The sequence below is a fragment of the Schistocerca gregaria genome, chromosome 6 (genome assembly GCF_023897955.1).
Source record: "Schistocerca gregaria isolate iqSchGreg1 chromosome 6, iqSchGreg1.2, whole genome shotgun sequence".
Lineage (NCBI taxonomy): Eukaryota > Metazoa > Arthropoda > Insecta > Orthoptera > Acrididae > Schistocerca > Schistocerca gregaria.
This window is the reverse complement of record NC_064925.1, coordinates 268,977,764-268,991,425: the sequence shown is the minus strand read 5'-3', so window position 1 is coordinate 268,991,425 and position 13,662 is coordinate 268,977,764. Positions and strand designations below refer to the sequence as shown.

At 40.7% G+C, this 13,662-nt stretch overlaps 1 protein-coding gene across 1 annotated transcript in view; it reads right to left on the bottom strand.

The window, feature by feature from the left end:
* Positions 1-6,416: 6,416 nt before the first annotated feature.
* Positions 6,417-13,662, bottom strand: part of LOC126278824 (odorant receptor Or2-like) — a 96,324-nt gene continuing 89,078 nt past the window's right edge. The window contains exon 7 of the mRNA XM_049979099.1: positions 6,417-6,473. Coding sequence (XP_049835056.1) covers positions 6,417-6,473 — 57 coding nt within the window. The remainder of the gene's footprint in view (positions 6,474-13,662) is intronic.

The following is a 13,662-nucleotide window of genomic DNA, read 5'->3' as shown; positions in this document are numbered from 1 at the left end:
GCGCATTTTCCAATCCATTTCCAGTGCTTGTATGTGGTGCTCTTCTCTCTGTATGTATATTCCAACACATCAAACGTCTGTAATATTTGCACGAAATATTAGTAGAGTACACATAGCATTTTGAGTCCACCATTAGGTGGGTTAATTTGAGCCAATCAGTAGATACTTTTATATTTATTCCATCACTAATGAATCTGGTGGCTTTGATATTATGACAACATTGCTGCGATTTTGTCTAATTTGCTGAATACATCAAATGAAATTTCTTACAACTACTACAGTTCTCTGTAAGGTCAAAATGATCTCTTCTTACAACTCAGTAATTTTGTAATCTCTTTCACGCTGCTATAAATAATATGAGAGCGGTTAAACTAATAAAATGGCAAGTGGCTCTAAAACAACTTTAGAAGATATATATTCCAGTAAAACTAAATTTATATTGCAGCTTACCTCTGTTACTTTTATTGTTATCATCTGATGAATTTGTGCTTCTGTAGTACAGACTCCAAAAGACTGTTTACTCCAAAAGAGCAGATCAGTCTTTTTATACATCTGTTCTTTTATGACGTAACAAGTAATTCTACCTATCTCTATGTCTCATGTAAGATAACTGTATGCTGTGCTATGTTGCCAAAATAGTTAAGAGTTCCGAAAGATATATCTGCTTTTTTTGTCCACCATAGTAATTATTCCGAGCATGCAAATGTACATCAATATAATTTTCTCTTCTCTAATATTTATTTTTATCATATTCTCCTAGTTAGGCATGTTTATGACTTAAAATTTCGCTTACAGTAATTTCTTTTACTACTGACAGATTTAAATTCAAGTAGGCGCTACAAGAAGTTTTGCCCTCGCACCTGGCAGTTAAGCGTGGATAGAGGGAAATTCTCATCTGTGGTATTTCTCTCTTAGAGATTGTAATTTATGTTGCTTTACCAAAAAAGAAACCCAGTGTCTCTCCAAATACAGAATACATGCTGTGGCATGCATTACACCGTCAGACAATGTACTGTACACTACCATAACGGAAATTTCTGCAGTGTTCCCGTGCTTGCAGACAATAATATCGAACTAACGAGTCCCACCTATTTGCTAGAACACAATTTTTTAAAATACCCAGACTTTTTTCTCTGCATTAGTGGCTTCCTTAATAGGTTTTTCCTTTTATTGTTAGTGAAACGTATACAAAAAATTGAATGTAGGTTAGGGGTACGTTAATTTAGATTTTGTTGGTGTTTAACTTATATATGTTTTTATCTGTTTTCACAATGTGTCTGCCACAAATCTTTTAATAGAGTATGTCGTCTGCAATACAAGGATATTAGGAAAATGTCTGAATTTGATTTTTGGTTACAAAACAACTCTTAAACTACATATTCATGCAAAATACTTGCATATGCCCCTTTGTTACGCTTACACTGCTGTACTTCAGCAGTTCTGAGGTGTACTTGGTTTTTATTTGCCTTCTTTGTATATCGTTCTGCGGCGTTCGCTGTGTTATTCGGTGGTTTGGTATTTAACTAATTTGTAAATGAAAATGATAATCTTATTTTATTACGTTGAGTAATTACTAAATAAATTTTCTCCCGGCTAAAAATTTGGTCACGTTGCTGAAGAACTCCAAGTTAACGTCGTGTTAAAGTGTTGTCTGTAAGTTGTGTAAGTGTTGCTAAATCACAGTCCATACAACAGATTCTATACGACTATTGATTATGATGGAAATAGTTATCTTCAGCTAAATGATCATTAAAACCACCGAATATCAGCCGCGCACAACACTGACGTATGTTACCGGGAACAATATTCTTCGCAACTCGTGCGTAATTAATTTCGGCTCCATACATCAGCTAGAAAAGTTTCTTATAGGGATCGTGCTATGAGCACGGTTTTTAAAGAACCAACCTCATTCGAATCATTTTCATTAAAATGAGTTCGTGACCACTGGTGCGCATTTATTTTTACACATTTGCATTACGTTCGGTATTTATGTCTGCAGAGTTGCGTAATTTGAATTTGCCGCTGAGATAATTGTTAAGATGGCGACAGACAATTAATGAGACTTTCTATTGTTAGAGCAAATAAGTACGTATTTGAAATGCTTATTAAACTCTATAAACTCTACTTTCGTATTGTGCACTATTTAGACTTCGTCAAGCAAACATTTGATTTGTTTCTAAGGAAAACACAGACAAAAACGCGATACAAATCGCTATCATCAATGGCTGCGCTCCTTGCAGCGGAAAGAAATAATTAACACAGATAATGCTTACTGAGAGAGGAATGAAAGTTACACATAATTACTCACTCATATTTATAATAATAATGAACTCTATTCTCAAGTAATAACTAACAAATAATTACAATTTCTTAACAGACCTCAGTTTGATATACGCCTGCAACCTACAAAAACCAACCAACAAAAGGTAAAAACAAAAGAAGACAAACGCAGATCATAAAAAGAATTTACAATTATCATTGTCTTTGTATGATACACATCGATATATCCAATTACATCATAGAATATTATATAAATAATTAATATTTATGATCTTTATCACTATTTTTGTCATATGTCGAATAGATAATGTTTATAATTGTTACAGGCATAATTTCCTCTCTGCGCACTGTAGCTAAAATTTATCTCGTGGATGTTACAGTTCTTATGGTTAAAGTGACCTGTAAACACGTAAAAGTTTTGTCAGACTCTGGTATGGATAACTATTTGGTGTAGTTTGTTATTCATAGATTGTGTTACATTGTTCCTACTCGTTGGTGAATTCTGGATCTTATTATATTTTTAATCGGGGTTTTACACGGGCAGCTTTACGTACTCCAATTGACTTCAACGTGCACCAGTGACCGTTCCCAGCGCTGTTGAAAATTTTCAGTCCGAGCAAGTCCACTTCAGCTTTTTAACATGGCGCCAACCGAACTAATAAATACGGGCATTCGATCGTGGCTTAAATTGCAGTTCAGAGGGAATAGGGGAAAAAAGAAGACATATTTGGTTCTAAAGTGGAGAGGAGAAATGAGTTGGTAGCGTCAACGAGAATGAGGATTCCTTCGGAAACCATTTACGAATGAACATATGTAATTTTTAACATTTATTAAGAGTCGTAGGCACATCTGTTCACAGAAAATATTCTCTAATGCGGGATGCTGTCCCAGCTCGTCTACAGTTGCAAGTTACCTTCAGGTATCTTGGTATAGACTTTTCTGTTGCCTCACTGCAATACAGTTATCACATTCCTAAGTCTAAAATTTCCAAGTTCATACCCGAAGTTCTGGATGCAACATGTGAGACATTAAAAGTGCGTCTCAAGATAATTTATTCTTAAGCTAGTTCTTCTCTACCACGTATCTTCGGATTTTGGCTTTTATTGTATTTTCATCAATATGCGGCACATTTTCCCTTATTCCGTGTTCAGAGTCTCATATTGCGCCTTCCTTCATATTTATGTCTTAATATGTACCAAGGTTAATGTCTCACAAACACAGATCCTCTTCGTAGAGGTTCAGAAATGGCACAGTATACCGGCCACTTTTTTGACACTGTCATTATATTTCAAACCTCGAAAACAAAAGTTGCACATCAGGTCTCCAACGGACAGAAATAGACTATATGTCATTCGGCTAGTAGAGCCATCTCTCGAAGACGACGGGAAAGTAATGTGGGGAAGCCAACGTGTGCAAATAAGTAGATCCGTCTTCAACTTTTGTTTCTACCTACGCCAGTTGCGACGACGTGCTATTTTAAGTGTTTATACTCGAGTTTTTACGACCACCAACGATACGTGCCCGTGTGATCCCCGCTCAGTGTTGCCAAGATCCATCTTTCACCGCCCAATTTACGTTCTATATACACTCTCCACAGTCGTTTCTCTCACTGTTTTGTTTTCGATTGGCTTCAGCGAAATTTGAATTTATTCCTGTGCGTTTTTCTTTTGTTTTGTGTATGTATGTCTGTGTGTGTGTGTGTGTGTGTGTGTGTGTGTGTGTGTGTGTGTGTGTAAGCGCACGCGCGACAGAGAGGAGAGCGTTTTATTGTCTGTTCTTTGGCAGTTCACTTAGAGTAATGTTCTGAGGCAGAGCATTGTTCCACCAGTTATGACATTTTTGACCATTATGATAGGTTTTTGCATTTGGTTATTTTTCTCTATTGCTAACATGTGGTACATCTGGAAATCTTTTTCTGTGTCTCCAAGAAATATAAACAATGGCACCAATCACACACCCCACTATTACAGTACAACACATCAGTAATGGCCGCAAAATAGAGAACACACAAAAGCACCTAAGATGACGAGACCATAAACAACAGGAAAACATGACACAAACTGACATTTACCGTAACGTAACATACAGAATAAGAAATATTGTGAGAAAACAAGGATTACGTGTGGCATACAGAACAAGCATAAATGTTACAGAAAAAACTGAAATCATCCTACTTCACCACAGATAAATGCAGCAAGCCAGGTATATAGCAGATAAACTGGAAAGGTTGTGATTCAATATATGTTGGACAGACATGTAGAAATTTCAGAATAAGATGTTCGAAACATTTAAGAGCACTGAAAAGTGAAATCACACACTCAACATTTGCAGACACTCTCAGACCTCCAGATGTTAAAACACAATAATCATCTATGGTACACATTAACAACAGGAGAAAACGCTATCACAGAAGACGAAAGAGTATAACATTATTCTGCAAAAAGCATTATACAACACTCTAAGCCAACTATCAAGCAACACACAATAAAGCGCTTCTCTCTCCCCCCCTCCTTACTGTCTCTCTCTCTCTCTCTCTTACACGCACACACACACACACACACACACACACACACAATGTAAACACACCGGAATAGGTTCGTACTGTGTGATAGATAATCGAAATCAAGACAGTTAAGAGCGCATCTGAAAACATTAATTGAGAAAGGGAACGTGTATAAGCCACAGAAACATGACAATATATCAGTATATTATATTATGTATGTTCACCAATGATCTGAAAAAAATCTTAAGCAAACGTTATTAAAATAAGCGATTACACCAAATAGTTATCCGTACCAAAGTCTCACAAAATATTTACCGATGTCCGTAAGTCATTTTGAGTACAAACGCAACAACAAAAAGACACCTAGCAGGCATATAAAAATCAAGTATAGCTCATGATAAATGAAATAGAGCTACGGTAATTGTAAAAAAGAGGTATATGCCACCATTTTAGCAAAAAAACATAGTATAAAGGGTGTGTTCTAAACAAAAATTCAATACAGACGTTGCCTTAATGTCCCTGTGTAGTAGACGATTTACGCTTGTGGCTGACTTTTGTTGGTATCCACAGGCCACGCATAGTGTACAAAAGGTAATTTAAACAACGACAAAATTTTATGTAGTATATTCCTAACCTACATAAAATATTTATGTATAGTTTGCAGCAACGATAACAGCAAAAACCTATAGAGGATGCCAAAACTGTGGTGAAGCATTTTTTGAGCATTTAAAAAATAAAAAAAATGTGTTCTGCAAAAATTCGGTTGTCTTTCATTCGTAACGTACTTTTTAGTATAGTGTTCCTCAACTGCCGTGTCGCGATTCTCTGGAGTGCCCCGAGATTTTTTAATGTCTTCTAATCTACTACAGATAAAATATCCACAACGTAAAAACTTTATCTTCATATCGTTCTTGGAGAAGCCCAGTTTGCAAGAAATCGCTCATCATTATGCGTGATTACATGCACAGTAATATTTAAAAAAATCTTTGTACTTCATGTGTTTACTTTTTTGCGTCTAGTCTGAAACGTACTTTGATGTACTGTAAAAGAAAAGTTTGTAGAAACATGGGTTTAGCGTAACAGTTCATCGTAATCACTGTCATCGCCGAGAAATGCATTACTACGTTCCATGGAGACATTTCTTGCTGGGCGCGTCACTTGCAAACCTTGCGTTTATCACAAACATGTTGTATAAGCAGAGTGAGACCGATTTATCAACGATGCTAGGATATTCTTTCTTCACACAAACTAATCTTCATTTTTACGTATTTCATCTTCTAGATCAGAATGATTCGTTTACTTCCCAGCCCGGTAGCCTTCCAGTTTCTATTCTGCAAACAGCCTATATTTTTAACAGAGTACGTACCTCCTATGTCCATCTTACTGTCCAGTCTGAATAATTTTTATTACAAAAATGTAGACGTGCAGTGAAAACCTGTATCTTTCTCCATTTTTTATTGTGTCGTTCTGTTATGGACAAGCGACACGGCAAAGTGTACGACTCATACATGCATAGTACATAGTATTGAAGCTGGCACATAATTATTCTTAGCACAATACGTTTAAACGGAACTGAGCGAAGGCTATAAAGTCCGGTGTTGTCCTGATTAAAGAAGAGCGTTGTCTGTCGTTTCTAGTCGTCCTTAAAGTTTCGAAGAATGGCGAAGTAAGAGTAAGACATATTCACAATCTGTAAAGAAAGAGAAAAAACAAGTATTTTTATTAGATATGTATTCCTCAATTGTTCTAGGCTTCACATGTTGCAATAAATGAAAATAACATCACGTAGGTCACCTATAACGGTAGAGCATATTTTATTCTCACTCTACTCATAGGGTACCGAATACTGGATTGTCTTCAACTCAATATACTTCATTACTTTACACTTCCATAGGATTATCGAACATAGACACACTAGTGATTATTTTTTATTATAATTACTATGTTTATAGAATAAGCTTGTCTTTTTTATAATTTATAGTTTGATCATTCCACACCCCTGTAAATTCTCCTTCTATAAGACAGGATGGTAGGATATATCATAAGACATCCACAGAGGGCCAAAGTTACAGGAGAAGACAGGGCTGAAATATACGAATCGAATAACTGAGGGCGTTGGATGTAATTGCTACTCCGAGGTGAAGAGAGGCATCGGAGAAGAAATCGTGGCCGACTACATCAGACAAGCCAGAAGACGCAAAGGTGAACAAACTGTATTGGACAGACGGGCGGTGAGTTGCAGACAAAATACAGGCTAAGATTTTACATTAGTTGTTATAAGTTCTGTTTATTCCTTTACATAACTGCAGTATAGTTTAGCCACTGAATGAAAATATGTTCTGCATTTCCGTTGCTGCTTAGGAGTAGCGGAAGAGTGCCAGAAAGGAGCTTCCGCTGGTCTGATTGTCACTAGCAGTAGAGGAATGTCAGGTTGGAGCTGAGCGAAGGCGCCTGCAGTAACCTTGTACACTGCTGAGTGCAGGATCACCTTCAGCCGGCTAACACAGCACGTGTACGTGATCCCATGATCAGCCTGCCGAGGTGCTGGTGTGCACCTACGGGTGACTGCTCTGTCTGTCTTCTGAATACCAACGTGAGAGCCTCTCTTTCACCGAGGATACCCTTGGACAACCAATCTCTTTTCTTCCCTACACAGTCTGTCTGTTGACGAGTGCTTTTCCCCACAGATGCCTATCATTACATCCTAAGTGATTCTAGGAACCGATATGTGGTTTTCATTGAGGCTAGCGCAAGCGATTTCCTTTGAGTTTTCCTTATTTATATGTTATGTACTTGCTGTAGGGATTTTTAATTTACCACATCAGCCATTTTACAACTTGTTAAAGGCTTTCCGGGCCACTTGTTGACAAATGGCGCTTTGGCTTCTGTCTCAGTTCTTCGTCCGACGTTTGTCTGATGATTTTTCTTTGACGTTTCGCCAGCGCAAATGGCTGGAATTATCAAAGCTTCACCCTCCATTGGTGGTAGTTGACTGGAGTCGAGCTCGCCGTAGCAGATGATATGTAGCTGACGCTCCAACGCCCAAGGGCTTTTCCGTGGTCATTACCACTGCAATTCTCCCCTTGATATCTGCACCGGTAGTTCGCTACAGTGTAGGAATCCAGGAACCATTCGCCTTAAGGCTTTCTTCTTTTCTGTTGAAGCTATTGTCATATCGGTGTATTTCTATAGCTTTTCTCAACAAGAAGGGGCGACAGCTATTCTCTGCGTCAAAACTTCCGTGTCGGTGAAATTTACTATGTGCTCCGCCACGGGCGATTTCTCCTCCCGCCCCAACGTATAATGTCGCTTATGTTCGGTTGTCCTGGTGTTCACTGATCGTCTTTCCAACACAGTCTTTTCCATATGTACATGGTATGCGGCATATTGCTGACATTGCAAGTCGGTTGCTTTTCTCCTTTGCCGATCTGAGAGACTCTGATCTTCTTTGTCGGTTTATAAATAGTCTTTACCTCGTGTTTGTGCAATATACTACCTATTCTGTCCGTTACTCTGGGAATCTATGGCAGCAATACTTGATTCTGTGATACTTCTTCTGTAACTTACGGAGCACCTATTTCTCCTCAGAACGCTCTACAGGTGTTGCATCACGCCTTCTTTCTGCATCGGGTAGTGATTTGACAGTTTATGGAGGTATCGGTCCATGTGTGCCGGTTTACGATACACGGTGTGTCCCAAGTTCTCACCATCTCAAGTGACCAGCACATCCAGAAAGGGTAGTTGTTGGTCCTTCTCTAGCCCCATGGTAAATTTTATGTAGGCATGGAGACTGTTCAGGTGTTTCGGGAAGTCGCCGAACTGTTCATTGCACCTTAGGTTTACAAGGTGTCAAAACTAGCGTCTGTGCTTCGAAGTGTTCCATGAAGAGGGTGGCAACCACTTGTCTAAGTTGACTACCCGTAACGACGCCTTCCAGCTATCCATAGAAGTTACCATTCCACATGAAACAGCTCATGGTGAGACATGCGTGAAAGCGCTTAGTGATGTCTCACGGGAAAAATGGAACCGATGTACGCCACAAAATGACTGACTGGCGCTTTCGTAAACAAAGAAACAGTATCAAACCTGACCTGAATGTCGTTGGTCCAAGTTCTACTTTCCTCAGCTTCTTAACGAAATATTCTGAGTCCTTTACGCATGAGTCAGTCTTTTCCATTTACTGCCGGAGCAGAGACGCTAAGTGTTTCAACAGTTTATACGTCACTGAGCCAAGTGCGCAGACAATCGGTCTTAAAGGGCAATATTCTTATGGACTTTTAGAAATCCATACGATCGTGGTGGAAGGGCTGCTGTATGTCCGCCGAAAGAGGAGACGTCTTAATTAACCGATTCGTGTTCCATGTGGTCCGCTGCGTCGGATCTGCGATTAGTTTTCGTTACGTCGTCGGATCTAACAGGTCCAAGATCCCTTGCTCATACTCGTTGGTCTTCATTATGACTGTTGCATTCCTGTTATTCGCAGGCAGTACCAATATACTCTTGTTGGCGTTAAGACTGTTGATACCTTGTAGCTGTTTCTTCTTAAGAATGCTAGCTGGTGGTTTTCTCGGGTGCAGTAACATGACGTTTTTACTGCATATATCCTGGAGTCTTTCACAAGGAAGGGTCCAAATGGCCGCTTCGGTATTAATATACGTATAGTTCTCGGGATGATAGCGAAATTCCCTCCTTTTTAAAGAACAAACTGTTCCTCTTTCGTCAATTTTTGTTCACTGAGGTTGACTCTACGTGACATGCAGATAATCGCTTTGTCAATTTGCTTCCCGAATCTTTTATCAGCGATGTCTAAATACTGCGCGTACAGCAATAACGGTGAAATCCTACCTACTAAACTTAAACTAAATTATTAAGAAGTAACGTAGCCTGTAAATAGTTCTCGGAGGCTCATGACATTTCCGGGTAGCTTGATGAATCGTTTATCCAGCGTCTCTTACCGATAATAATATGGTAACACAGGTATCTGTTCAAACTGACATTCGCAATTAAACATATAATGTTGAAAAATGAAAACCACTGTAACTGCGGCTGTTCTGTTACTATTTCTGTTTTGCAAACAAAGTTTCTAGCAGTCTGAAGAACTCACACTTTAGTTTATTTGGACGGACAACATGTTTCCGCTTTATAGCCAACAAGCACACAGGGGACGCTTAGTCTACGTTTGCTCTATATCGCTGAATTTTTAGGGTGTGGTGTTGGCTAAAAAACCAAATTAAAATGTGACGAAGACTGTGAGCTCTACAGTTTATTTAAATATCAAGATCACTTGCCCTAAGGAAAGGTCAAAGCTACCTCGCTTCACGACTTTCAGTTTATTTCGTTTGGTAACAACTGACTAGGATAGGCACTCAAAGGGAACACTGATGACTTTGGAGTGCTGTGACTGGCATCGAACTGGTACTCGTCTGTTGACGCTCGTGGCAGTGAAGTGATTTGTATCTGCCAGTCCGTTTTATGTAATCGGGTCAGTAAGATGCGTCGACATTAAGGCAGGGCAGTACGGCAGAATGGAGCAATCGTGCATTCACATGCTCGTGACCACACCGTAGATGAAGTTGCCTGATGTTTGCGTTATCAGCACAGACTGCCTGACGTTCCACTATGAATGATGTGCCATCAGTATTGACAGGAAACAAGTGTCAGGTGTTGGCTACGATATCGATTTCAGACAGGATTTTAGACAGTAAATGCATGTCCGCCTCATCCAGTCTGCAAGCAAATATTGAGAAGGAAGCGGCATCCAATGAGCATTTAGGGTAGGGTACCTCGCCAAAAGCCATTTCTCTTAGAGGCACGTAAATCTGCACCTCTTCAACAGGCCAGACACCAAACAACATAGAAATTGCATAGTAGCTGATTGGAGGGTGTGGTGGGGTCCGATGAAAAGCGATTTAAAGTGTTTTAGAATGACACAATCTGTGGAGGGGATCGACGGTACAACGAGGCTTTTAACCTGTAGTGTGTGGTTCCGTGAAGTATTGGGGATATTTTTCGTATTGTTATTTGTTTATTTCAACATCCCCGTCCTTGCTTCTGCATTTTCGTGGTGTGTACGCTATGGAACTTCGCGTCTTCCAAGATGACCACAGCCGTGTTTTCAGGACTGCAATATGTTTCTGCCTTGACGAACACTCAACGCCCCTTTCACACCACGACTCTCTTGCTAAATCAAACGACGTTGATCCTACACCATATGTCAGTGGCTACTTTTTCTCCTCGTTCAGTTTCGGTTGAAAAAAATGTGGAATTTGTTGTATTCCGCTTTCAGCCTATACAGTTTCGTGAAGTTACGATAGGTGTCTGAGCTGTACGAAGCCTTCAACATGGCATCTGTAACAGCGGTGTGGTGCAAGCAGAGAGCTGAAAGCTGTCACTGAATTCTTTTTGGCGGAAAACCAGAGCATCGAATATATCCATGGACGCTCGCAGAACGTATACGGAGACCTGGCAGTAAACGAAAGCACAGTCAGCCGTTGGGCGGGGCTCTGTCATCATCGCAACAAGGTCACGCAAACCCGTCCCTCTCAACTGGACGTCTCTGTTGGTAGTTTTAGTGTTCTCCCTCACGAGGCAAAGATCAGCTGTGTAGTGTATTGTGCTACCACCAGTAAATTGAACAAACAAACGTGTTCGTCGCCACAAAAATGCAAACGAACTACGCCTTGTCGATGTTAACGCAAGGCCTCACACGAGTCTTTGGACCCAAGCGAGGCTCACTGGACTGTTCTTCTTCGTCCTCGATAAAGCCTAGATCTCGCACCTTACGACTTCCTTCTCTTTGGCCCAATGAAGGATGCACTCAGCGGGAAGCAGTCCGTGGATGATGGTGACGTTACTGGTGCAGCAAGACATTGGCTACAACGTAGACCAGTAAAGTGGTATCATGCGGGCATATGCCCAGTAATGTGGCGTAAGGCAGTCGCATTGAATGGAGATTATGTTGAAAAACATGGTTTGTAACGTCTATTCAGATCCTGAATAAAAACCAAACTGCTTTCAGAAAAAAAAATGGTTTCATTACTTGTTGAATGCCCTTTGGGACGGTGGTGCAATGTAGCAGTCAACATCCCCAGCATGGTTTAACTCTACGGGATATAGTTGTCAATAAACGGCCTCAGCTGAATATGCAACTTCTGCAGAACCTTATGGGTTCTCTTCCTCGTCGAATGAAACTGTTATAAAGACAAAGGTGATATTACACGGTATTCGCATTATGCTTTTGTGTGTGTGTGTGTGTGTGTGTGTGTGTGTGTGTGTGTGTGTGTGTGTGTGTGTGTACAGGACTTGACAACGGCAAAGCGACTGCAGGGCTTGAGTACCCGGGAGTGCATAACATTAAGGAAATTGATGAAACAGAACAATGAAACAACTTTCCAAAACCTGGCTGGTGTTTAGTCCAGAGGTGTATCTCCAAAGGACACAAGCGGTGCCTATTTCCAGAGAGTGGAATGGGAAGGCACGTCTGAACGGGTCGAAAGCTGGCTACCAGGAGAGCGCCAGGTCGGTCCGGCCCTCTCTTGCCAGTCCGATCAGCGGCTCACACGTGACCATTCACAGCTCTCTGATTGGTTGTTGGAGGGTACGTTGGAAGGCTACCCCCGTTAGTGACATCTCACTTAAGCGTAACCCCGTTAGTGGTACTGGCTGTGAGACTGGTAAGCACGTAAGTGAGGGGTGTGTTGGTGGCGATATGCATTGGTAACCGGTAACGGACCAACCGAACTTAGCCAAAACTCTGCAGTGAAACGTAGTCCCTCTACACACAGGAAGAAACATGGAAAAATTTAAAAAAAGTAAATAACATTGATGGAAAATAAAGTTTTTCCCACTCAGGCTGTTGGTCCACCATGCGTACCAGAAAGTGTGCTGCACTCAAAACGTATGTCCTAAGGCAAAAAATAAGAAACGACATAGTAAGAAGGAATTATCCGGATTTGACGTGATACACATGTACAGATAAACAAATAATTTCAACTTCAGAAAACTTGGATGATTTATTCAAGAAAAAGACCTTTACAAATTGAGTAAGTCAACAACGCGTTGGTGTACCTCTGGCCCTTATGCAGGAAATTGTTCGGCTTGGCATTGGAGGGCACTGTCCACAGTGCTCCTAACGTTCTCAGCTGGAGAGAGATCCAAGGACCTTGCTGGAAAAGATAGGGTTTGGAAGCATGAAAAAAAAAGTAGTGGTAACTCTCACTGCTCCGTGTACGAGCGGGCATTATCTCGCTGAAATGTAAGCCCAGGATGGCTTGCAGTAAAGGGCAATAAAAAGGAGTAGAATATCGCAGACGTACCGCTGTGATCTAAGTGTACCGTTGATGACAACCGAAGGGGTCCTGTTGTGAAAAGAAATGGCGCCCCAGACCATCACTCCTGGTTGTCTGGTTGTCTGGCTGTATGAATCAGTTTGCTATCCCACCGCTGCCCGTGGCGTCTCCAGAAAGGTCTTCGGTCGAGAATCTCACTGAATGGAGTATAATTGACTTGAGTGGTGGGAGCTGCTTTGAACTGAGTTCCGATGAGCAGCGAAGACATGTCTGGAGACGCCCCAAACGGTGGTGGGATACCAACCTGACTGTCGCTGCCATAAGGCCCGACAGCCAGCAGTGATGGCTAGTGTGCATTTAATTTCATGACTGAACATCTCTGTTATCATCCGTGGCATTTTTACAGCACAGTGATACGTCGACGATATTCTACGCCTTGTTTTATTGCTCTTCATGGCACATCATTTGGCACTAAAATTTTAGAAAGATAATACCCATTTGCATACTCCGAGAGCTTCTGTTGTTTTTCTTCGTACTTTCCAAACATTAACTTGGCCAGAAGGATCGCCGAATCTCTCCCCAGTTGAGAGG